The sequence below is a fragment of the Canis aureus genome, chromosome 25 (assembly GCF_053574225.1).
Source record: "Canis aureus isolate CA01 chromosome 25, VMU_Caureus_v.1.0, whole genome shotgun sequence".
Classification (NCBI taxonomy): Eukaryota; Metazoa; Chordata; class Mammalia; order Carnivora; family Canidae; genus Canis; species Canis aureus.
Genome location: NC_135635.1, coordinates 14499006 through 14523664, shown reverse-complemented (window position 1 = coordinate 14523664; position 24659 = coordinate 14499006). Strand labels below are relative to the sequence as shown.

Sequence of the window (24659 nt, the reverse complement as noted above, 5' to 3'; positions counted from 1 at the left end):
TATTTTCTGCATATATCATAAATTTAATCCAACTAAACTTATACATATGTAAAACTTTGCAATGTTTTAAAGGAAAAAAGCCTATAATGTGCATTACTCCTAAGTTTATAAATTTACTGTAACTTTCTTTTCTCAACTCAGCACATGAAGGGTTTCCACTTGGGTAATATGTACGTTATTACAAAAAAGAAAAGGATACAAGAAAAGTTCTAATATATTCTTAGCACAAAGCTGTAGTCTTAGTCTTACAAGTCCACAGTTGATGGAAATGCCTTCTTTGGCCCTCTCTCCTGTGGCTCCAGTACGCTTCAGTCTTTCTGATCCTGCCAGATCAACAAAATGGAACTTTGCAGTCAAGGTTTCAAATTCATTCAGCTGTGATGATTCAGAAATCACTTTATTATCAGTTGCATTTTCCTGCAATTGAGAAAAATAATAAAAAATACTTTATTAAAAAATATGTATTTTATTAATGTGACACTAAATATCTTCCAACCTTACCCTGCCCTCATTATATAAATATAAATATATGGGCAGCCCCGGTGGCGCAGCGGTTTGGCACCGCCTGCAGCCCAGGGCGTGATCCTGGAGACCCGGGATAGAGTCCCACATCGGGCTCCCTGCATGGAGCCTGCTTCTCCCTCTGCCTGTGTCTCTACCTCTTTCTCTCTGTGTCTATGAATCAATAAATAAAATATAAAAAAAAAAGAACAAAAAGATAAATATAAATATATATTTTATACATATAATATTCAAAAATAGGCAAGTAGCCAAATAATTGTAAATGTAAAAAAAAAAATCTACTGGCATTTAGAAGCTTAGGCAAAGGTAGAAAGAAGTTGGAGAACCAGAAACCAGCTGTAATCAAATGAGGTTTTGCTTGTGTTGAAGAGAAACCTGAAACGCACAGTCGTCAAAAGCAAAGGGTCTCAGATGACTATATGCATCACCATAAGCTACAGCTTGCTTTCTGGTTGCTGCAGACACATTCGATTTTTTTTTTTTTATTTCAAAATCTTACATAGTTGGCCATCTTCAGTTTTAATACAATCAGAGGTATCTCATTAGGAAAAGGAATGATTAGCCAAACTAAATTTGGTAATTTAAATTAAATTTAAATTTAAATATACTCTCCTCATATTTATGTGGATTTTTAGAAAAATGAAGCCTGCAAGTCTGAGAAATTAGAACTAAAAACTCACAGCATCTGTTTGGGGACACATTCTGGTTTGACACAAATGAATGGTAAAAATGGCATGTGAACGAGAACTCTGAACATTCATCTGGGTACTAGCAGTGGTCCGAGATAAAGCACCCAGCTTCAAACACTGCATCATCTGGAAAAGGAAAAGAAAGATTTCACTTGAACAATATTTAAACAAGATACCATACAATCAGAAATCTAAGCTAATGGCCAAAACCTACCATAAGGGGTATAATATTTTCATATTATTTTAGTTTCAGGCACTTTCTAAGCTGAAAAATGTAATAGCATATTATCTTTTTAATAGGAGAAAACACTAAGATTCCATTGTTTGTCATTTGCTGACATTTGCAGCTCCCATTCCAAAACTGTTACAGTAGAACATTTGGGAACAAACAGAGCAACAACTTGAATTACTGGAGCCCTTTGGTATCTTCTCTTGAAACATTTTTCTGTAACCTTTCTTAACAGTTTCCTTTTACGAACCAAGATATAGTCCTACATATGCAACAGCAAAAGGTACAAAAGGATTGTACTTTTTCATCTTCATCTTGTGTACCTGTAGATCTTTCATCTTCAATGATCTCTCTTTCTCTAGCTATGAAAGAAAACTATACCTACATTGCTTTTTGATGCTATGACAAATGTATAGACTTTATCATAACCCTGCCATTGTAAACAATGAAATCCTGATATAAAAAAATATAGGTGACAGCCCGGGTGGCTCAGCGTTTTGGCCCTGCCTTCGGCCCAGGGCGTGATCCTGATGACCCAGGATTGAGTCCCACGTCAGGCTCCCAGAGTGGAGCCTGCTTCTCCCTCTGCCTGCGTCTCTGCCTCTCTCTGTGTCTCTCATGAATAAGTAAATAAATAATTTTTTTAAAATATAGGGAAAGAAGACAAGATTTTAACTCCATATTACATATAAGGATAAAATTTCATTCTTGATCTTAAGCAAACCATCAGTAAAGCTGATTATTAAATAAAGCCAAATACGTTCTATTTTAATGTAAATGTCACCTCTGATTCTGTATTCACAGTACGTGTTGTGACGCCCACAGTATAAATTCCTCCAGTTGAATCTTCATGAATTCTTATATTTGATTTTTTATTTTTTGCATCAATATCACGAGTGGTATCAAATAAGTCAAGGACCTCTTCATTATATAGCTGTCAAAAAGAAATATTATAAGCTTAATTTTAGCAGAAATTGCCTCAGGGCTATTAACATATATTGCACATTATCTTTCAAACATATCTTAAAACATCTTCAAAATAACGTATTTCTTCAAAATAACATATAAGAAATGAATAATGTAATTATTACTACAAAAACAAATAAATGCCAGATTTCTTTATAAGAGTAAGAACAGTAAATGACTTAATCATGACTAAGTTGAAGACCAGCTAAAATTATCTATTACTCATTTGCAAGAGATAAACAAATATTGGGCATTGCATAAAACATACGCTATCCTTGTAGCAATAGCATCCTTTGCAGCCCAATTAGTGCTAAACCTCAATCCTGTTATTCCTCATATCTTCCCTCCTTCTTAGCTGCTGAATTCCCAGAGCTTTGTGAGCCTGCCTACCTTAAAACAGTATAAGATAGAATCTAAAATAAACAATATTAATTGTTTTACTATATGGATACTGGTCAAGTGTTTTTAAATTTAATACCAACAAGAAGGAATACTTATTATTTATTATCTATTATCCTAAAATTAGTTTACTCAAATGTTGTTTATTAAGCACTAAGTGCCAAATACTATACTAGAAAACTGGGAGTATAAAATCATAAAGGGGGGATCCCTGCGTGGCTCAGCAGTTTAGCACCTGTCTTTGGCCCAGGGCGTGATCCTGGAGTCCCAGGATCAAGTCCCACATCAGGCTCCCTGCATGGAGCCTCCTTCTCCCTCTGCCTGTGTCTGCTTCTCTCTCTCTCTCTCTGTATCTCTTATGAATAAATAAATAAAAAATCTTTAAAAAATATGAAATCATAAGGGTTATTTATGATCTTAAGGATAAGATATAAAGGAAACTACTGAGACAATTAGACTAGTACCTCTAAGAATTGGGCATTCACTTTAAAGTCTGGAGGAGGGTGCCCATTTTTAATTGCAGTGTGTTTTTTTTCTTCAATACTCTTGAAAAGGTGTTTCACAGCACGAGAGATAATACCCTGTTCTTCCTCAATGATGTTAACATCAAATCCTGTTCCCATTGTGTATGTTTTGCCAGCTCCAGTCTGCATAAAAGAACAGAATAGAGAAAAATGCATGCTTGATGTTAATAACTTCAAGACAAAAATAAAAGTGCAACTAAATTGACACTTCTGAAAAGTTACAGCTTCTCTGAAAATAATTTGGTACTTACTTGTCCATAGGCAAAAACGGTAGCATTGTATCCTTCAAAACAACCTTCAATTAGTTTTTCTATACATTGAGTGTAGATCTGCTCTTGCTGAGAGTCAATATCAAACACATAATCAAAAGTAAAAGCTTTATCTTTCCCTAGGAAAACCTGAGGTTCTCCTGGTGTGACAGATGTACAAATATGGCATCCTTCAATCTTCTCTTTGGCAAGCTGTGGTCTTATTCTGCAAGAAATAATTAGGAAAAAATAAAATAAAATGAATAGGAAAAAACTGAAAAAAATAGGACTTAAAAATTCCTAGCCAAATCTTTTTAAAACACTAATATAATCTACTATGGCTTCTTCAGTTGATAAGTTTAAATAAATTAAATTATACTGAGTCAATTTCAGTATGAGTTACTTGACAATCCCAAAAAATCATGAGCAAGAATAAAATTAATCCTAAAAATAAATATATTTGTGACTGGATACTTTTCGGCAACGCTGTAACAGGTAAAGACACAGTTAAATAAATTCTGCTGCCAAAATTCTGTTTGTTGTTGTTATTTTTAAGTTTCTACTCTTTATTTCCAGGAAAGACATTACCAAAAGTAAGAAATTAAGGACATAATATTTATCTTGATGCCCTTGACTTGCCATTTTGCAAATTCTATACCAGTTGTTTCCAAACGTATTTAACCATATTGTTCTGTCAGCTTAACATCTTTGAAGCACACTCCCACAATACATATGTATGTGTATTCATTATAAATGATATGCATGTACTTTATTGATGTCACATATTATGATATACACAAAAGCAGAATTTTGCAAAGAGAGAAATTAAAAATAAATACAAAGAGAAGTTCCAGTATTTTCTCTCCAAAACCCAGTGAATCAACATGCATTTCTCCTAGGGTATCCTCTCTTTACTTGGAAGACCACAGCATTATACTCATTCTACACCCAAAACCCATCTACTCCAGATTTTAGTACCTTCTGCTGCTTCTCTTCCTGATTTTGAAGTCTATTTTTAAAGAAGGAAAGCAAACGTAGTGGTATTTTGCTAACAGAACAAACCAAAATCTGGTCCTATTCTATTTAATCCAAATAAAGGACTATCCTGGGGCACTTGGGTGGCTCAGTTGGTTTAAGCCTCTGACTCTTGATTTTGGCTCAGGTCATGATCTTGGTATACTGCAACAAAGCCCCATGTATAGCCTGGCTTTGAGCCAAACTCCACTTTAGGTAGGACTCTACATTTGGCCTGGCCTGCTCCACGCTTCGTGGGGAGTCTACTAGAGGTTCTTTCTCTCTACCCACCATCTTGCCCTTGCGCACAGGTGCACACTCTCTCTCTCAAATTAAAAAAAAAAAAAATCTTAAAAAAAAAAAAGAGGACTCTTCTGGACATATATATCACTGACTTACTGAACCTAGGTTTTCTAAAACCTAAAAGGTTCCTATTTGCCACAAAGAAGAAGAAGCAATTTAAGGAAGAAAGTAAAGACAACCAGTGATGGAATACAAAATGATGAAGACAGACCAAAGAAAGGATTTAAAAACCAATGGTCCCAAATTCTTATTTTTGAGATCTGAGTGTTTTTTTTTTTTTTTTAATGAAACCAACAGAAGTGGAATGAGTTCATCAATTTATTAGAGGTAAAACCAAACCTAAGTCCAGATTGCCTGAATTTTAACCCTTTTAGGTTTATCATGATGGAAGGTCAATGAAAGGATAGGAAAGATAATACTGAGAAGCAACTGAATTTTTGCAACCATGGTTATCTAAAATAGAATTCTATACTATCCCAAAAAATATTTATGCAATTTTTTCTTTCCTCTATGATAATGAAATTTTTCTTTTTAATCAAGTCTTCAATTGTACTTATTTGTCTTAATGGAACACAATAATCAATATAGAGCTGTGTAGGTACTGTGGAAAGAGTAAGAGTGGCCATAACCAGACCTGGTTTTAACTACTTCCGTCACTCCAGTTATCAGATATCTTCCATCGGAGCTTCAATTTCCTCACCTGTGGATAGAAACTGTAATTTCCAAAGTTCCTCTTAGATCTAACGCCATTTGGCCACAGGATACTATATTATTAAAAAGGGGGAAAGGAAAATAATATTTATATACTATATAAAAATAAAATGATATCACAACAAAACAAAGGGCTTCTTATAAGAAGTCATAATCATGGACTATGGAAACAGCTAATGGTAATAGCAGCTTTGGCTTTCTGGTTCTACATTTTTTATGAAAGGTCTTTCTCAAAATTAATATTCTCTTCTTTCTAAATTCCTTTTTTCCTATCTCACTTCATCCAACTATGAGGTGGAAACTGTAAAAATACCTCCATCCTTCTTGGGAGAATTCTCATCCTGACTGCTGCCAAGCTAGAAACAGGGCAGTCAACTTCAATTACTCCCTCTTCCCTAGTCCATCTACTTAATTGATCTCCAAGACCTTATTATCTCTGAAATAGCTCAAGAGCCCACCAATTTCTTCCCAATCAACATCAACATTATCTCTTACTTGGATTATTCCAAATCTCCTCACTACCCTCCCTGTGTCAATTCTCACCTCCACTAATCTGTTCCACACACTGCAATATCAGTGATATTTGTAAAATATAAAGTTGATCAGGTCACTACCTTGCTTAAAATCCTTCAGTTCATCACTAAATCCCTCTGTAGTCTATCCTTTTGCCATGCTTCATCTTTAAAGTAAAGGATATCGGTTGTTGATGGTGGCAGTGGTGATGGCTTATTTTTAACCAGTTTCACTAACAAGCTATGCTCTCTCTGGCTTCTATATCTTCAAATATACTGCTCTCTTTCTCAGAACAATCTTCCCTACCCTCTCAATTCCTAATTCCTTTTCCAGCCTGAACATCTCATGTTTTTAGTCTCTGGTTAGATTTCACTTCTTTAGAAAGCTCTTGCTACTCTTTGCTTCTAACATAAAGTCCTATCTGAACCCAGGCTTTTCTCTCTACCTCATGCCCCCAGGATTCTGCTCTCTCCCTTCTTTATAGATGCACTATGAAGCTTAACAAATCCCATGTAATAAGACAGATAAAAATAAACACAAGTTGTCTAAATGAAAATGAGCACTGGGCTGCTGTTTGAAATCCATGCCTCATTAATTTTAAGTAAATTATTATAACCATAGGCTAACTTATTTGGCTATTAAGATACTTCTAATTTCACTTTAACATGACAAAGAAAAAGTAGATGCTATTTGAATTGCAGATATGACAGCCAATTTTAGAATGCCAGTGTCATTCAGAACTTAATCTCCCAACCTCTATTCACCTGATTATTATCCTTGTTAATGGCAAGCAGGATTGTGTTTGAAGCATGAATGGATGATATGCAATTCCACCCATTTGCATAGGCGGGGAGAGAGAGTGGTTTCAAAAGCCAGCAAGATGGGTGGAACTCTATTGAACTGGATCCGGCAATGGCAGTGTCTCAACAGATCTGAGAAACTCCCACCTAGAAGGGGATGATCTCTGCGCCATGCAGGGAACTGGAATTGACTATACTTCAAAGGTTAGAGATATGTTAACCTTTTCAATTTCTCTTCAAAAATTAGTACTTTAAACTCTACAATTCCCTAAATTTATACTGAAGTCAAGAATTCTCACATGAGGGGCACCTCAGTGGCTCAGTAGTTGAGCATCTGTCTTTGGCTCAGGCCATGATCCTGGGTTCCCGGGATTGGGTTCTGCATTAGGCTCCCCACGGGGAACCTGCTTCTCCCTCTGCCTATGCCTCTGCTTCTCTTTGTGTGTCTCTCATAAATAAATAAACAAAATATTAAAAAAAAAAAAAAAAAGAATTCTCACATGAAGTTCTAACCCAAACCAATTCACCTGCTTTAATAATGTGAAGAATGAAATTTACCCAGGTACAAACCTCAATTTCAAAACTATAATTTGAAATTATATATAGACAAAATATATCAGCTCTTTTAGGAAATAACAGACTAAAAATAGAATCTGAAAAAATAATAAAAATAGAAATAGAATCTGACATTACTCTAAATATTTTGAAATACCTTCTTTCTTAGTATTTCTATGTAAAAATAAGAACATTAAACACATTCATCTAATCCCAACACTAAGAAAAAATCAGCGTTAACATTTTGGTTAACTATCAGAAAAAATAAGGCCTTATGGGTTTTCCAAAATGTTTAATCAGACAAGTAAAAATATCTAAAACTGCTTCTTAAAGAAAAACAATTATGCATAAAACTTATAAGTATTTAGGAAAAGATATTCTAATATTAAGTAGCAATACTATATGATAAAGGCCAACAATCATTTGGCTTCTACCTATAATATTAATTTGCAATTAGAGATTATTTCTATTTAGTTTTTTTTTTAAATATTACATTGGAAATGAATCACATCGGACTGACAGTTGACAGTTTTACTAGAGAATGTGCTTTTTTTTTTTTTCCTAAGCATGAGTACAGACTTTTTATCCTTTGTAGACCACTGACCAATGGGTGGGTCTGAAAAGGAAAACACATGGAGAGCCATACAAAAAAAAGTAATTCGTTGCATCTAGTTTTGGTTTTTGTTGTTGTTGTTGTTGTTGTTGTTTTTAAGATTTTATTTATTTGGGATCCCTGAGTGGCTTAGCGGTTTAGCGCCTGCCTTTGGCCCAGGATTGATCCCGCGTCAGGCTGCTTGGATGGAGTCTGCTTCTCCCTCTGCCTCTCTCTCTCTCTCCTTCTCTCTGTCTCTCATGAATAAATAAATAAAATCTTTTTTTTAAATATTTTACTTATTTATTCATGAGAGACACAGAGAGAGAGAGACAGAGACACAGGCTGAGGAAGGGACACAGGCTCCATGCAGGGAGCCCGATGTGGGACTCAGTCCCAGGACCCTGGGATCACACCCTGAACCAAAGGCAGACGCTCAACCACTGAGCCACCCAGGCATCCCTGTTGCCTCTAGTCTGTAAAGCTGGAAGACTTAGAATATGATACAAGCTGTTCATTATTCAGTTTTAATATAAAAACACATGACAAATGTCATCTCCATTTTCTCACATCTAAATCTTTCCCTTGACATACAGTTTCCTAGCTTCTGCTCTTACCCTCTACTGAAACTGCTCAGAACGAGGGACCAAAGCAGTACTTTTCATTTCCAAATAAAGTGGACCCTTTTTGGTCTTCATCCTTTCTGACCTCTCTTCAGCATTTGACACTATTTACAACTTGTAGGGGAGACAAAAAATTTTTCTTTCCTTCCATCCTCTTAGGTTCTACTGGCTTCAGCCCTGTAAATTGGACTGATGAAAGAAGACTAACAAAGGAAAAACGAACAGAAGTTTATTCACATGTACAACATGCATACACATGGGAATACTCATGATGAATAATAATTCAAAAGGTAGTTAGAACTTTGGACTTATATAGCATATTAACAAAAGGAAAAAGGACTGAGTTCCTAGGACAGCAAACCGTGGGAAGGTAAACATATGGAGAAACTAATGGAAAATAAGGGCTAGTTAAAGTTTGTTATGTAGGTTCCCCCACTTCCATTCTTGGGCTAACTTCTGTCCCTGGTGGTCCAGAGAGGGGAGAGGAAACACCTTTGCAAGTTTATGTCTTGCTTTTAGACAAATAGGAAGAGGCAGAGATCTTTCCTTGTATCTGCTTTAAAAGAAGAAGAAGAAGAAAGAAAAAAGAAGAAGAAAGAAGAAAGAGGAAGAAAGAAGAAAGAGGAGGAAGAAGAAAGAAGAAAGAAGAAAGAAGAAAGAAGAAAGAAGAAGAAGAAGAAGAAGAAGAAGAAGAAGAAGAAGAAGAAAAGAAGAAGAAGAAGAATTGCCTTCCATTCAAAATAATCTCTATGTCAAAATGGCATATTTGGGGGAGATATATTCTGCTACCCTTCATAAACCTTATTTCTTAATTCTTTATCTGCAGTTGGCTTTTGTAACATCACCTTTTTTTTTTTTTTTTACTGATTCTGTTTACTAAACCAATCTCTTTTTTTATACCTCATATGCCAATTTGCCTTAAAATGTCAATGTTTCCTCCCCAAAATGTCCTAATTATTTACCATGGTACCTAACATTTTCCTAATCTATATTCTACCTCTCATTCCATTTTCAAGTCTAGTTACATCCAACTATCCCAAACCACTGATTATTTCTTGGTCATCTTACATACTTTCATTCACCATGCCAATGTACATGGTTTTCCCTCTGCTTAGAATGCCAAACCTCCACCTCTCTGCATAGAAACCTCTTTGTAGGGGATCCCTGGGTGGCTCAGCGGTTTGGCGCCTGCCTTTGGCCCGGGGCACGATCCTGGAGGATCCCAGCATGGAGCCTGCTTCTCCCTCCTCCTGTGTCTCTGCCTCTCTCTCTCTCTCTCTCTCTCTCTCTCTCTCTGCATGTGTGTGTCTATCATGAATAAATAAATAAATAAATCTTTAAAAGAAAAAAAACTCTTTGTAACTTTTTAAGATCTAACTCAAATATCTGAAACTTTCTAAAGCTTTCCCTGACCACCCAAGCTTGAATTAACCTATGCAATTTGTACATGATTTTAAATAGTAGCTATCAAATTGAATTCTTTTTTTAAAAAGATTTTATTTATTCATCTGAGAGAGAAAGAGAGAGAAACAGAGCATGAGTGGGGGAGGGGCAGATATAGAGGGAGAAGAAGACTCCTCACTGAGCAGGGAGCCCAACATGGGGCTCCATCCCAGGACCCTGAGATCATGACCTGAGCTGAAAGCAGATGTTTAATTGACCAAGAGACTCAGGAGCCCCTCAAATTGAATTCCTATTGCCCTATTAGCAAATGAATTCTTTGAGGACAGAGAATAGATCTTATTCAATCATAAAACAAAGTAATTCAACATTTACTGACTGAAACCTGTTATAAACCACTTTTGTTAAATGGGGGGATCATTCCAATACTGGGCATGTGATTATCACAATAATCTAACTTTGCTCCATCACTCTACTCTGTTACTAGAAACCTGATCTTGAACAATTATGTAATTACCCAATGCCTCAATTTTCTAATCTGTAAGATGGGGAGCCTGGATTTAATATTCATAAGGTCCTTTCTGACTTCAAATTCTATTTTAGTTATTCCTTAAAAAGAGCAAAATCCTGGTTTAAAAATAAGTATCAATAAGCAATCTTTTTTTTTTTCCTATATCCACAATTAGTTATACCACTTGTTCCTTATTTCTTTTTCCCCCTTTATTTCTTTATGGTTTCTATCATTCACTTCAGTTTTTATAGCAAATGTAACTTTATCATAGGAACAAGTTATTTCATTTATAAAAACATAACCACAGCTCCTTGTGGCAATAGCTAGTGAATAACAGGGGAGATTCTGAGACTGAGACCAGTAATAACCAGCTTTAGTAATAGAGTATAGCAAACTAGCCAAGAGGACTAGTTTTAAAATGTCCTGGATAGGAGCAAAAAATAAGAAGATAAATATATGGGGGTGGGAATGTGGGGCTTATAGTTGCTACCTGTTCAGCTCAAGTTTTAGTCGTCAGACTGAAAAAAAAAAATGGAGTTTAAAGTTTAACTCTGCCACATACTATTGGAGGAAGCAGTTCACCATGAGACCTGAACATCTCTGCATATTCTTGCTGGGTATGCCAAATATGTAAGACTCTAACTGCTCTTTTTAAGAGTCATTTCTCAAATTGCTGCAAGCAACCTTTAGGGATAATGTCTTCTACCTAACAAAGAGCTAGCTTGCTTCTGCTTACTATAAAACCAGTGAATCCCCAAGTTTGTTATTTCTCAATGCCCCACTGCTTACACAGCATCCATATAATAGGTCTACCTGCATTGCCTCCATGGGTTGGGGGAGGGGAGAATTAGGAAGGAGTTCAAATCATCATGAAGCTTCCAATGCTTTGTCTCTAACTCAGGAATCTTGTGGCTTTTGCAATTATACATGAAACAGTGACAGACTAGTTTGTTAACTAGGAAAGTGTGTAAAATCTCAAACTCTTCACAGGTCTTAACACATACTAATTATGACCTTTCGCAAGTCATTCTCTTAGCCTCAGTTTCCTTATCTGTAAAATGGTAATATTATGACTGTAATATTCACCTTCCAGAATGTTGAACAGATAATATGTAGCATGAAAGCCAATGTAGGTATAAAGTGTTTTTACTATTGCTACAGCACCACTTGAAAATTCTCCAAGTCAGTTCCTTTATAAGGCACGTTTACCATCTTAACTCACCTTGAGCCTTCCAATATGATATGCATGATTTATTCTTAGGCTTCCCTAACTATTGCCACATTTTTCAAAACACCTTTTGGATGCCCTGAGTCTTTAGAATAACTAAATGTAAACCTATTATGTAAGGAATAGAAGTATAATACAACAGTAAATACTACCTACATATGTATGTGTACATAGACATACAAATATACAAATATATATTGCTATGCAAAGACAATGAAGCTGAATGTTACACCTCCATTTCCAGTGAAAAGTCACGACCCTAAAGTTAACCTTTTATAGACAATAAATAACCAAGCCTCTTTATCCCACTATTCATACTAACACAGAGTACAACAGCAACCAAAAGGGGAATTTTTTTCACTTTCAGTATTATCATCATTTTTACTGTCTCCATATAGCCAATAAAGAAATTTCATTCAGAGAGGAAGAAAACCAAGTTCCTGAGTAAATGGTTCTTTTAAAAAGGGGAAATAAATCATTATGATACAGTTGTCCTTATTCTGAATAAAATTTGGTTAAATGCTAGTGACAAGGATGTTGACAAATAACTAATCAATGATTTGTTGAGACTGAACGGATGCTGATTTAAGTAAATAGGCACATACCATTATAATTTATATCCTTCTAGGACTATGCAGTCACCAGTTGTTGTTGTTGTTGTCTTTACATAAATTTTAAGAGTTGCACTAACATCACCTGTTAACCTAAGTCCAAACATGCAAGCAATCAAATCTATATTTTTATTTTTCTTCTTTCAACATTTTATTTAAACTCAACTTAGTTAACATACAGTGTAGTATTAGTTTCAGGGGTATAATATGTACTATATATTGACTAATTGAATTGAAATTAAAAAAAAGAAATTAATGATTCATCACTCATATGTAATACCCAGTACTCATTCCAACAAGTTTCCTCCTTAATATGCATCACCCATTTAAACCATTCCCTCACCTCCCCTCCAACAACCCTCAGTTTGTCCCCTATAGTTAAGAGTCTCACTATGGTTTGCCTCCCTCTCTGTTTTTATCTTATTTTATCTTTCCTTCCCTTTCCCTGTGTTCACCTCTTCTGTTTCTTAAATTCCACATATAAGTGAAATCATATGGTATTTATCTTTCTCTGACTGACTTATTTCGCTTAACATAATAACCTCCAGTTCCATCCAAACCTGTATTTTTAAACACACATTGTTTTGTAGTACCTTCTAGAGTTTCTCTTATACCCTCACTTCTCCTTATCCCTCTGTCCATCACAAGGCATCACAAGAAATAAGCCTTTCTTTTCCTAATTGGTCAAGATATTTTTATTTTTAAAATATAAACAGAAGGGAAATAACACACAAATGTCCTCCTTTTTGCACTTGGCCATTGTTAATCTCTTATTCTATTAGAATACATTGTTATCCTTAACCTACAGTTTCAAAAATGTGACGAATTTTTCCATTACCTAAATGTCTTTGAAGCTGTCTCTTCTTTTTTTGCTTGAGTTATTCTGATCTCATCCTCACGCGACTGTGTTAGTTCTTCAGTTTACTCAATAATCTGACCTGATTCCCACTCTGTGTAGCTCTTTTACTTACAGCTATCTGTAACTAGCCCACTTGGCACCTTGTTAACATCTTTGTTCCTCTTATATGACACCAATAAATCTATCCTCTGTTCAGATCCTTTGCCCTTTTTTTTCTCATCTGTCAGTGTTTTTGGAAGATCATTATATTGGATGCTATTTACTAATGCTCAATTTGATATTTTACTGTTAATTATATCTTACTAATTTCCTCCCTTCCGTTTCTTAAAAATTAGGACAGCTATTACATTGCCAAATGAACCACTGGTTTTTGATCCCTTTTTTGATCCTTCCCTGGTTCATTCCAGTTAGTAGGCACACATTAAGGAAGGAACTAACCTACTTTTAACCCTCTATCTTTCGTTCTAGAATAGTTTCTGACACATCGTAGGAAACTTCTAGGCCATTTGTGGTCTTGCTGAATTATTTTCCTAAGAGATCAGCCATGGCATAAATAATAAGTAACATAGGACCATAAAAAGAAATTCCTTTTCCTGAAATGGATCTTTAATTACAGTGATAATTGATGGGAAGAAAGGTATTTCTCCAAGATATTCAAGAAAGAAACACACCTCAGTAATTCCATTAAAGAGATTAATTCTGTAAAAAGCTTAAGAACAATAAAACACAGCAGTGTGTACCCAGGACCAGGAAGTACACACTTCTATGAAGGGAAGAAGAGATGGAGAGAAGTTCACTTTTGAATCCACTGATGATGAAACACTTTAAAAAATTATTCAGAAATCCTATCCTAATCTGTATAATTAGCTACATATCCTACGGCTTCATCTCTGTGTGGTCCACCTGACTCAAGTTTATTCTCACTCAGAAACACCAAAAAATATGCATTAATCTCTGGATCTGTGATTCCTAGAGTAATCTACTCAGTCTCTGGTTTGCAATGCCACTTAGAAAAACAAAGATTTATTTCCCTCAGGTACAGTTCCCCACTGACTAATTAGGGAAAGAAAGTAGGAATAAAAAAATGATGGGAGACGGACTTCCTCTGACTTTCATTCCAATATCTTACACCTTTTCACCCCTCATGATTTAACTACGGATATAGCACACTGAAAGAAATACTCTCTTAAGTGAGGAAACTACTACCTTTCATAGGGGGAAACATCATCTGTCACTTTCTCTGATAAGTACCAGCCAGATGTTCAGAGAATTACATTGAATAGTGCACATAGGCTGACAAATAAAAGAAAATTGCCAAATTCTGGATTTAGAGGAAAATCCAATCCTCCACATAACTATAAATTAATACCTTTAGAAACTGGGCCCTCTTCTTTAGCCTTCCCAGAAATAGAAGAACTTCTACTGAAAAAAACTCAGGGAATAAGGGAAAGGGGTATGTTAAGTGATGACTTGACCCATCCACCTACTGTCCAAAGTGTTCATCAAATTTCTGTTGTTGCTGGTAGCTGTATGTGGTGGCATGCCTATAACCCAAGACCATCAGAAAACTTCATTGAGTCACCAAATCCCTACTAAATGTTAAACAGTGTGTAAAGCAAGGACTTTAAAAAACAAAAAAACTTAGGGATCCCTGGGTGGCTCAGTGGTTTGGCACCTGTCTTTGGCCCAGGGCGTGATCCTGGAGTCCGGGATCGAGTCCCACGTTGCTCCTTGCATGGAGCCTGCTTCTCCCTCTGCCTGTGTCTCTGCCTCTCTCTCTCTCTCTCTCTCTCTCTCTCTGTCTCTCATGAATGAATAAATAAAATCTTTTAATTAAAAAAAAAAAACTTGATGATGGCAGCCATGGGAGAGAGAAAAAAACAAAGAGCTAGAAGAAAATTAAGTATGTGCTCAATGGAATATTATGTACAAAGGAGAAGTGGAATAAAGGTTAGTCAGAGGAGAATGGTATAGTTACAGGAAAAGCTTCAGCAGGAAATTATATTTGACCTAGATTTTGCAAGGTGATTAGAATTTTCCAGGCAATGGAGACAGAAAAGGTCAGTTCAGGCAAGCAAAGGCAAAGATACATAAAGGATATTTGTTTCTGGTTGTAACACAGTTCTTTGAGAAGAAGCACTAGGGTAATAAAAGTTGCTAGAATTTAGTAATGTTTTATGAATGTTATGACAACACCTAAGTGGGCATCCCCACCAAAACATTAATTCTAAAATGAACACCCCAGTCTCTGCAGGATGAAAGATGCCACCAAAAGACACACAAAAGCTATATCGGATCTCGGCCAAATGTCTTTTTGTTTCCTCCTTCCTTCACTTATCTTCACCATACCCTGTGCCTTAGGAGAATGAACATAATGAGCTACATACAACAATGGGCTCCCTTCCCTTAGACTTAAAGTGGGGCTTAGCAGTGGAAGGTGCCAAGAGGACATTGTACAGTAGGAATGAGGTCAAGGTATTCATTCTCCTGATTCCTTCCCTGCCAAGTCCTGCTGGTGGACCATGTCCCTTTACCAAAGGTCACAACTCCTATCAGGACATCTACATCAGTAGGTGTCCCTTAATTGTGGCTCACATCAGAGTACTGCCTTATCCCTTAGAATTTCCTTAATGTAGCCCATCTTACACCACACTTTCCCTCATTATTTTGTCTGAATGTATCATCGGTTTCCTGCCAAGATCCCAACTGAATCAGGAATAATCTCTGAAAATGGCATCAAGCCCTTTTTAGTACTACCACTGTGAAACCATCCCTTTCACTCCCAGCCATCAAGAGCAATCTTGACTTAGAATATACAGCTGCAAGGACCCTACAATTCTCCACCCTTTCACAAGCAAGTCACTGACCCAGTCTCTTTCCTAGGAAAAATTGGGGTTTGAGATATATGTAATTGATTTTAGGGATCCCTGGGTGGCGCAGTGGTTTGGCGCCTGCCTTTGGCCCAGGGCGTGATCCTGGAGACCCAGGATCGAATCCCAAGTCAGGCTCCCGGTGCATGGAGCCTGCTTCTCCCTCTGCCTATGTCTCTGCCTCTCTCTCTCTCTCCCTGTGTGACTATCATAAATAAATAAAAATTTAAAAAAAAAATTATTAAAAAAAAAGAATTAATTGTATTATAAGACAATAGTTACAATAAGGATTTTATATTCTCTATGCTTTTTTTTCTCTATGCTTTTTTGTTATTTTTTCTTTGTTTTTTTATTTAAACGTGAATCATGTTTGAGAAGGCATGTCTACCAACGTCTCAACTTCCAATCACCTTGTATTTAATAAAAAAGATTTCATTCCAATGGGGAATTTTTACCAGATTCAGCAGCCTTAGAATTTTAAAATTATTTTCATACTGTATCTATGAACTGTAATGTTACCCTCCCAAAATTCATATGTCAAAGCCCTAGTCCCTAATATGATGGTATTTGGAAGTGAGGCCTCTGGGAGGTAACTAGGTTTAAATGAAATCATCAGGGTGGAGCTCCCACAATGGAATTAATGTCTTTAATTAGAAAGCTCTCTCTTTCTCTCCTTACCACATGAACGCACAGACGGCTATCTGCAAGCTAGGATGTGGGACTTCCTAGCCTTCAGAACTAAGAGAAATAATGTGTTTTTTAAGCCACCCAGTCTACAATATCTACTTATAGCAGCTTAAGCTGACTAAAATACTATATTCACTCTATGAAACAACTCTAATATCTTCAACTATCCTGCTTGCTATGTGCTATGAGGCAGGACTGACCACGAAAGAGTCTCACTGGGACTCGGGATATAAACAGACTTCTCTTTTTTTAAGTAAAATTAATTAATTAAATTTTTTTTATTTTAAATCTCTAAAAATTTAGAAATTAAAATAAATTAAACGTTTAAAAAGTAAAGTAATTTTAGCATCCCCTAAAAATAGTTAACAAACTATACTTTTCTAGACACCATACATTAGCCTGTGGGATGAAATTACCTATCAATGAAATCATCTAATAGTTAAATTCTATGCAACTGCTTCACTTTTTACAGATTGTCTCTTAGAAAGCCAGTTGAATATCATTCAGACTTTTATATTTTTTTATGAAGTATCAGCAATGAAGCATGCAAATAGCATTTCCCATATATTTTTCACCAGTTGTCTATTACCTTTATTTTTTTTTAATGGAGAAAAATTGAGAGGGCATAGAAGATCAGAGGGAAGTAAAAAGATCTTGGCAAGTGGGCAAGAACAGGTATCTAAGAAAGCTTGCTTTCTCTCAGACATTTTAGCCCATGAATATAATAGAGATACATTAGAGAACAAAGTATCTTTGATAAATGCACAGAATGCACTTAATCCTCTTCCTGAATTGAAGGTCAGAGAAAATAGCTAAATCTCACCCATTAGCTTGGATACTAAGAGCCAGGAGCCACATTTGTGCATTCTGGGGAAACAATCTGAATGTTAGGAATTGAATAAAAATGTCAATAGATTTTTGAACCACAATGAGCTCTCTAAACCATTAGCTTTCCCCTTTCTGCAAAGCTCTAGTATCTCTAAGTAGATTAGGTAGGAAGACTCCCATTTTATCAACAAAATAGTGTCCTAAATAACAGATATTTGAAGCTTACTGTAAGAATTAAAAGTTTCCAGAAAACAGAAACCCTCCTAGAGTTGATTCAATTTAACATAATTTATTGTATAAATTATTTTCTGTGCCTCTGTATATAAGATACGTGTAAGGCACTCCCGGAGAAATAAAGATGAATAAAGAAACTTGGTTTCTGACACCTAGAATTTTATCACTTAATGCAAGAAATGAGGCAAATACAAAAATAATTGTAATTCAACATGATATACTATTAAATACTATAAGAGACTTAAAGCATAACTTCTTAAACTTTAATACATGAATTAAATGGGGAACTTATTAAAAATATAGATTGTGGGTGGGAGACGGAGACTGTGCTTTTAATAAGCTACAAATGATGCTGATGCAGGAAGGACTCTTGAGTTTCAAAGCCTTACAGTAAATGGGTAGAAGACATCACTCCAAGTTAGAAAAGAGAAGAAAGGATAGCCATGACAGGGAGGGAGAATACCATATATAAGTGACAGGGGAACACAGGGCTAGCTGAGGACAAGGCACGAGCTTGGGGCAGTACACTGACAAGTTCTAGAAACAGGCAAAGGAACATTCCTCTACAGACTCAACTGCCCGGATGTTCATACTTTGCTAAGGGCAAAGGCAATCTTAGCCCAACCCCCCAGGAGCCTGTAAGTCTACTTTAACATATAAAAATTCCTTTAGAAATTTACTTTTATCTCTAAACCCCCAAGATACGTGTTGGCAATCATCCCGCAACCACAATGGCCTACCGATATAGATCTGAAGTTATCCCATGACTCACGTTTTATTAGACGGTAATAAGTGACCTTTTCCCAACAATAGCTAGCCCCCTCAAGGTCCTAGAAACCTTGCTTCCAAACTTCCTTAGAGAGTATAGCTATCCTGAAAACCCTCCCAACTCCCAGGTATATAATCAGCCACCCCTCACAGGCCCAGGGCAGCAGCTCTTCCTGCCCATGGATCCTGTCCCCGTGCTTTAATAAAACCACCATTTTGCACCAAAGACGTCTCAAGAATTCTTTCTTGGTCGTCAGCTCCGGACCTCACCTATATTCCAAAACTTCATCATAAGGTGTCTCTTGTGTACGTCAGATTTTGATGAAAAAGAAAAGAAATGTAAAATTTATCAACCAAAGAAATATGTGCTTTTCTACTGAGTGTTTCTTACTTAACACACATCCTAATAATGATTCTTTCCAAAGAGCCATCTCATATTACTGTAGAGATATAACAAAATTCTATAAAGTGCCATTCCTAATACCTTAGATTTCTAGACATTGCAAAGCCAAGTAGCTTCACACTACAGTAGCACAATCAGTGGTTCATGGGATGGTCTCAGAGAGCTCTCAGCTTAACAGAAGTCAAAGATTATAAATTTGATTCTGAGCTGCATTCCCCACTCCACTATCCTTAGACAAGTCTGCCCCAAACACTGATAGTCATGCCCATCAGGACAGGAGGTAGGATGAGGAATGTGGATTTTTTTTTTCCTCAAGTGACACAGGACTCTGAATATTTAGATTTCATTTTCTATAGCTGTGTAACAAATTACTATAAATTTAGGGGCCTAGGATGATACACATATATTATCTCACAGTTTCTGTCAGAAGTCCAAGCTAGGGCCTCTGCTCAAAGTCCCACCAAGATGAAATCAGACCATCTGCAGGGCAGCATTGTCAACTGGAATTCAGGGTCCTCTCCCAAGCTCATTCCAGGCGTTGGCAGAATTCAGTTGCTTACAGCTATCGAACTGACGTTCTTATTTTCTTGCCAGCAGATGACCAGCTCTCAGCTCCCACATTCTACCCTTAGGTGCTAGCCATGTGGTCTTCTCACAACATTACAGCTTATGGCTTCAAAACCACCCAGGGAATTTCTTGCTCCAGTCTGCTAAAACCAAGTCTCATATAACCAAATGTAGTCACGGGAGTGATATCCCATCACTCTTGCCAAATTCTACTGCTTAGAAGAAGCAAGTCACAGGCAGTGCCTGAACTAAAGCAGAAGGGACAATAGAAAGACATGAACATCAGGAGGCAAGGATCGCTGGGTGTCACCTTAGAGTTTCTCTGCCATAGTCAAGAAAGTTGCTGCTCAGAAAATGTGATGTTTGATTAGAGACTTGAAGAATGAGGATTCAGTTATATGAAAGCAGAGGGCTGAGGAAGAGACAACCACTAGGAATATAGGGAAGGGGAGATGGCACAAGAAAGGAGGTAGCCATGAAAATGACTGGTACCAGTAGCCGTATTTTTTAATTTCATCACTGGTTGCTAGTGAATGTAAATAAAGTATTTAGTGTGAGTTTTATAATCCAACTACCCATGTCCTCAACTATTGCAATGCACACCCCAGAGGTAGGACACAGGAAAAATACTGTACAATCTTCCTAAAGTGCCAACTTTATCTTTGGTAAGCTTAATAAGTAATTTAAACATTTTTATATTAAAAACAAGCATATTTCTAGAATATGCACATGAAATGGAGTAAAATATATTATTTATACTAATTTTGTACATAAAACTCAAGCATTCTCTCAAAGAAATCTCCCATCTAAAAGTATATGACACATTTTATCTCTCTGAAGTGAGAAGAATCTTGGTGGAATTGCTTTGACATTTAATGCTATTTTAGATCTACGCTGTACTTCATACCTCAGTAAGTATTAATGAGGGGAAGAAAAAAAAAACTCCCAGGTGAAGAAATAAATTATTAAGCACACAGTCTCAAATGAGCATACCCATTGTGGCCTCTGGAAGGCAAAATGTAAACTAAATTGTTATAAAGGCAGTTAAATTTATATATCATGCAGTCAGGTATTGATGGCTAGGCTACTATACTTAATAATTACCTACCCAACTATTAATTTTTTTTTAAATTTTTATTTATTTTACTCATGAGAGACAGAGAGAGAGCAGTGACATATCAGAGGGAGAAGCAGGCTCCCCACAGGGAGCCTGACATGGGACTTGATCCCAGGACCCAGGGATCATGACCCAAGCCAGAGGAAGATGCTCAACCACTGAGCCACTCAGGCACCTTTCAACTTAATTTTGGACACAGTGGTAGAGGTTTTTGGTTTTTGTTTGGTTTGGGTTTTGTTCTTCTTGTTCTTTAAGATCCAAATGTATAGTCTATGTTTTGTGGCATAAATTGCTAACAACAATCCAAAATCTATCTCCCATTTTTCCTGAGTAGTGAACTGTTCTACTGTTAATGAAATTTTTATCTGGCTACTCTGCACATTTTAAGCAACCTTGCAGCTAGATGTGATGGTAAATTCTGATTAATTTACAACAGAGTCTCATTTTTTTTAAAGATTTTATTTATTTATTCATGAGAGACACAGAGAGAGAGGCAGACACAGGCAGAGGGAGAAGCAGGCTCCTCACAGGGAGCCCGATGCAGAACTCAATCCCAGCCCCTGGAATCACTCCCTGAGCTGAAGGCAGACACTCAACCACTGAGCCACCTGGGCTTCCCTACATCAGAGTCTTCAATGGGAGATGGGCCTTCCCGTTTCTTCTCTCCTCACTGACTAGAATGCAGAAGTGGTGGTGGTGCACCATCTTAGATCATGTGGATAAGGGCAACACTGAGAGGATAATAGAACAACAAAATAGAAGAATCCTGGATTCCCAACACAGTAGAACTTCGCTTTGAGCTGCTTATACCCAAGTTGTAATGTAGATGGGAAGTAACCTCTATTTTGATTAAGCGCTTATAATTCAGCATCTTTGTTAGAGCATCTGAACCCATGTCCTAACTAATGTAGAATTTGATGGCCACTCTAGCAGAACCTGTAGTATGTAGTACTGACCTGGAGGCTGAACAGCAAGCAGATGGTAAGGAAACAGCAACAAGAAAAGCAGCTAACTCTCACTATGTCACAGCAAAACATTCAGTCAAACTGCTGCTTTAAAGCTAGTACCTTAAAAGTACTAGCCAAGAGGCACCTGGATGGTTCAGTCAGTTGAGTGTCTGACTTGGTTCAGCTCAGGTCATGATCTCAGGGTCATAGGATCAAGCCTCTGCATCAGGGCTCTTATTCAGCAGGGAGCCTACTTGAGATTCTCTCTCCTCCCTCTGCCCCTTCTCCCACTCTCTCTAAAACAATAAATAAATTTTTAAAAACATACTAACCAAGTCTCTAGCTTGAGTGAAATGATTGGAAAAAGTAAGAATGTTAGTAAGTACTGGCTATTTCTTACTGGTTTCAACAAAATCCTTCAAGAAATATAAGCTCAGCCTAAGCAACACTGTATCACAGTATGATAGGCATACTATCTAGGAAGGCAATTTAGCTCTCTAGAAGAAAGTTCACACCACCTGTAGCCTGAAATCTATATTGACTGAGTGTCTGGTAAAGTGGGGCTTCCTAGGGTTTAAAAACCAAATTTTTTAATATTCCAAACAAAAACAGGTAAAACATGAGTTTTAGAAGATACAGCCTAAGCAAATATAAACCTGGGACTCCAGACAATTGGAGCTAGCATAGCAATCAAGAAGATATTAAAGAAACTACCTTCTTACTAAGCCTCAAGGTAACTGTCCTTGATTTAGAAACTGCAGGGTTTATATAGCACAAAGGACAACAATTAAAATCCAGTGTTCTTAGGTAGGAAAAAAAATGTACACAATTATGTCTTGATTAATGTTCGGCTATGGTTGCTTGCACTTGGAACTAATCAGTTCAAATAGGCAGAAAATCCAATACATTTTTTTTCTTTTTTTTTTTCCAATACATTTTTGAAGATACGTATTACACACGCATAAACACCTGGACTATATAAAAGCCTATAATCACTCAACACAAAGAGAACCCCTTGGGCTCCTTTACCTGCATCGACAGGAAGCCAGCTTGGAAAGCTATCCATCCCCAAGTAAAGGATATACTTTTCAATGCCCACTTTAGATCTGGCCATGGAGAAAAACAGATGAAGAATCTCCAAAAGGACAAAGCCAGAAACCTTGGAGAATAAGTTATTTCCTCCCCAAGGGCAGGGGGACAAGCTTGCCAGAAGAGCTAACAAAGAACTTTTTCTATTACCAGGATAAAATCTTCATGATTCCCACACACAGGATCTGACTGTTGCTGAGTGACTATTGGGTTTCCAATCTTCCTCTTTTCCAAATGCAGTGTCTTATCCTGCTTTGCCTCTACCACTATCTTTTGGGTGTGTTACCTTGCCTCGACTTTACCATTGTATATCAGATGTACATTTGGGCAGTGGGCAGATGGTAGATAAACTAGCTTCAGAGCAGATGCACCAAGCACAAGAAATGATAAGAGAGCATAAGAGAAAGGACTGACTTCACATCACCCAGGTATAATAAACTATGAGATGGATGACACCTGGAGATAAAGTGGGCATTTTTCACGGTTGGTGGAGAGAGAGAAAGAGTGCATGTGGCAGAAACTGTTGGCTAATATTCCAAAAATCCGTGTTTTCCTTTTTCCACAGCAATATGAATTTTAGCTGGAGTATATGTCATCCTATTTCCTAGTTTCCTTTGCTACTACATATGGTGATATGACTCAGTTCTGACTAAAAAATGCAAAAAAAAGGATGCCTGAGTGGCTCAGTGGTTAGGCGTCTGCCTTTGGCTCAGGTCGTGATCCTGGGGTCCTGGGATCGAGTCCCACATCAGGCTCCCTGCATGGAGCCTGCTTCTCTCTCTATGTCTCTACCTCTCTCAGTGTGTATGTCTCTCATGAATAAATAAATAATCTTTAAAAAATGCAAAAAAAAAAAAAAAAAAAACTTCTGGAAGTGCTATCAGGGTTAAAAGAAAGGAGTATGTCCTCCCTCTTCTGCTTCTTCCAGGGATAGTAGACATGGTGGTTTCCATCCATAGGCATGAGATCAATATCCTCCAGACAACAAAGAAAAGCTAGAAGCCTGGGTCTCCAACACTGTGCAGAATCCTTATTAACCCTGAACTAGCATAATAACTCCTATCTTATTTAAATAACTGATGTTTGGGCTCTTGTTATAGCAGTCAAGCCTATATCCTAACTTACACAAGCTTATAAAACTCTGACCAAGAATTTCTCAATTTAATGTATAGATAGGTGTACAGACACAGAGAATAGCTTTAAAATTCCATTCCAACTAAACTGCTAATTCAGATTGTGACTCACCATGGTAATTCTCTGTTTTGCATTTGCTACAAGATAATAATAGTAGTTAAAACAGAATGCTAAATTACCACTTATTTTTTAAAAATTAGGAAAACTCTAAACATCCTGAAACCTCTCTGAAATGAAATGCATTCTCTAATGGAAATTCGTAAAAGCAGTACTAATGCATTGAATTAAAACATTTGGGAATTTTTAAACTAATTCATTAGGAGGGCATTTATTAATATGTAAGTTTTGTATTACTACATATGTGTTTTAAAGTTTGTTAGAATTGAGACTTCATTTTTTTCTTCAATTTAAAAAAAATCTTGACATGAAAAAATCCACCATACAGATTGATATTAATCTATTTACTCAATATTTAGTTACTTAATATTTACCCAGTAAATACTTATATACATATTGATGTCTCCTGAATATCCAAGAAGAAAAATAGTTAAAATAGTAATGTAATGTCTTTAATGTTTCATAGTTCACATAACTCTTTTCACATATCTGGCTTCCCAGCAGCCGCCCAAAGGGCTGAAGAACAGAAACCCAGTAGGGCAAGGGACAAATGCTGACCAATGAAAAAGACAAAAGAAGAAACAAATAAATTATTCTCTT

At 36.6% G+C, this 24659-nt stretch overlaps 1 protein-coding gene across 17 annotated transcripts in view; it reads right to left on the bottom strand.

Annotated features, from left to right (window-relative positions):
- KIF21A (kinesin family member 21A) overlaps window positions 1–24659 on the bottom strand; it is a 146147-nt gene that overhangs the window by 65683 nt on the left and 55805 nt on the right. For 16 of the 17 annotated variants that reach the window (XM_077870472.1, XM_077870473.1, XM_077870476.1 and 13 more), the window contains exons 2-6: window positions 3581–3803; window positions 3270–3452; window positions 2225–2374; window positions 1203–1337; window positions 250–417 (exon numbers count right to left, since the gene is read on the bottom strand). In XM_077870472.1, the coding sequence (XP_077726598.1) occupies window positions 250–417; window positions 1203–1337; window positions 2225–2374; window positions 3270–3452; window positions 3581–3803 (859 nt within the window). Of the gene's footprint in view, window positions 1–249; window positions 418–1202; window positions 1338–2224; window positions 2375–3269; window positions 3453–3580; window positions 3804–5594; window positions 5654–24659 lie in introns of those variants that run through there. The other variant, XM_077870483.1, reaches the window with a different exon arrangement.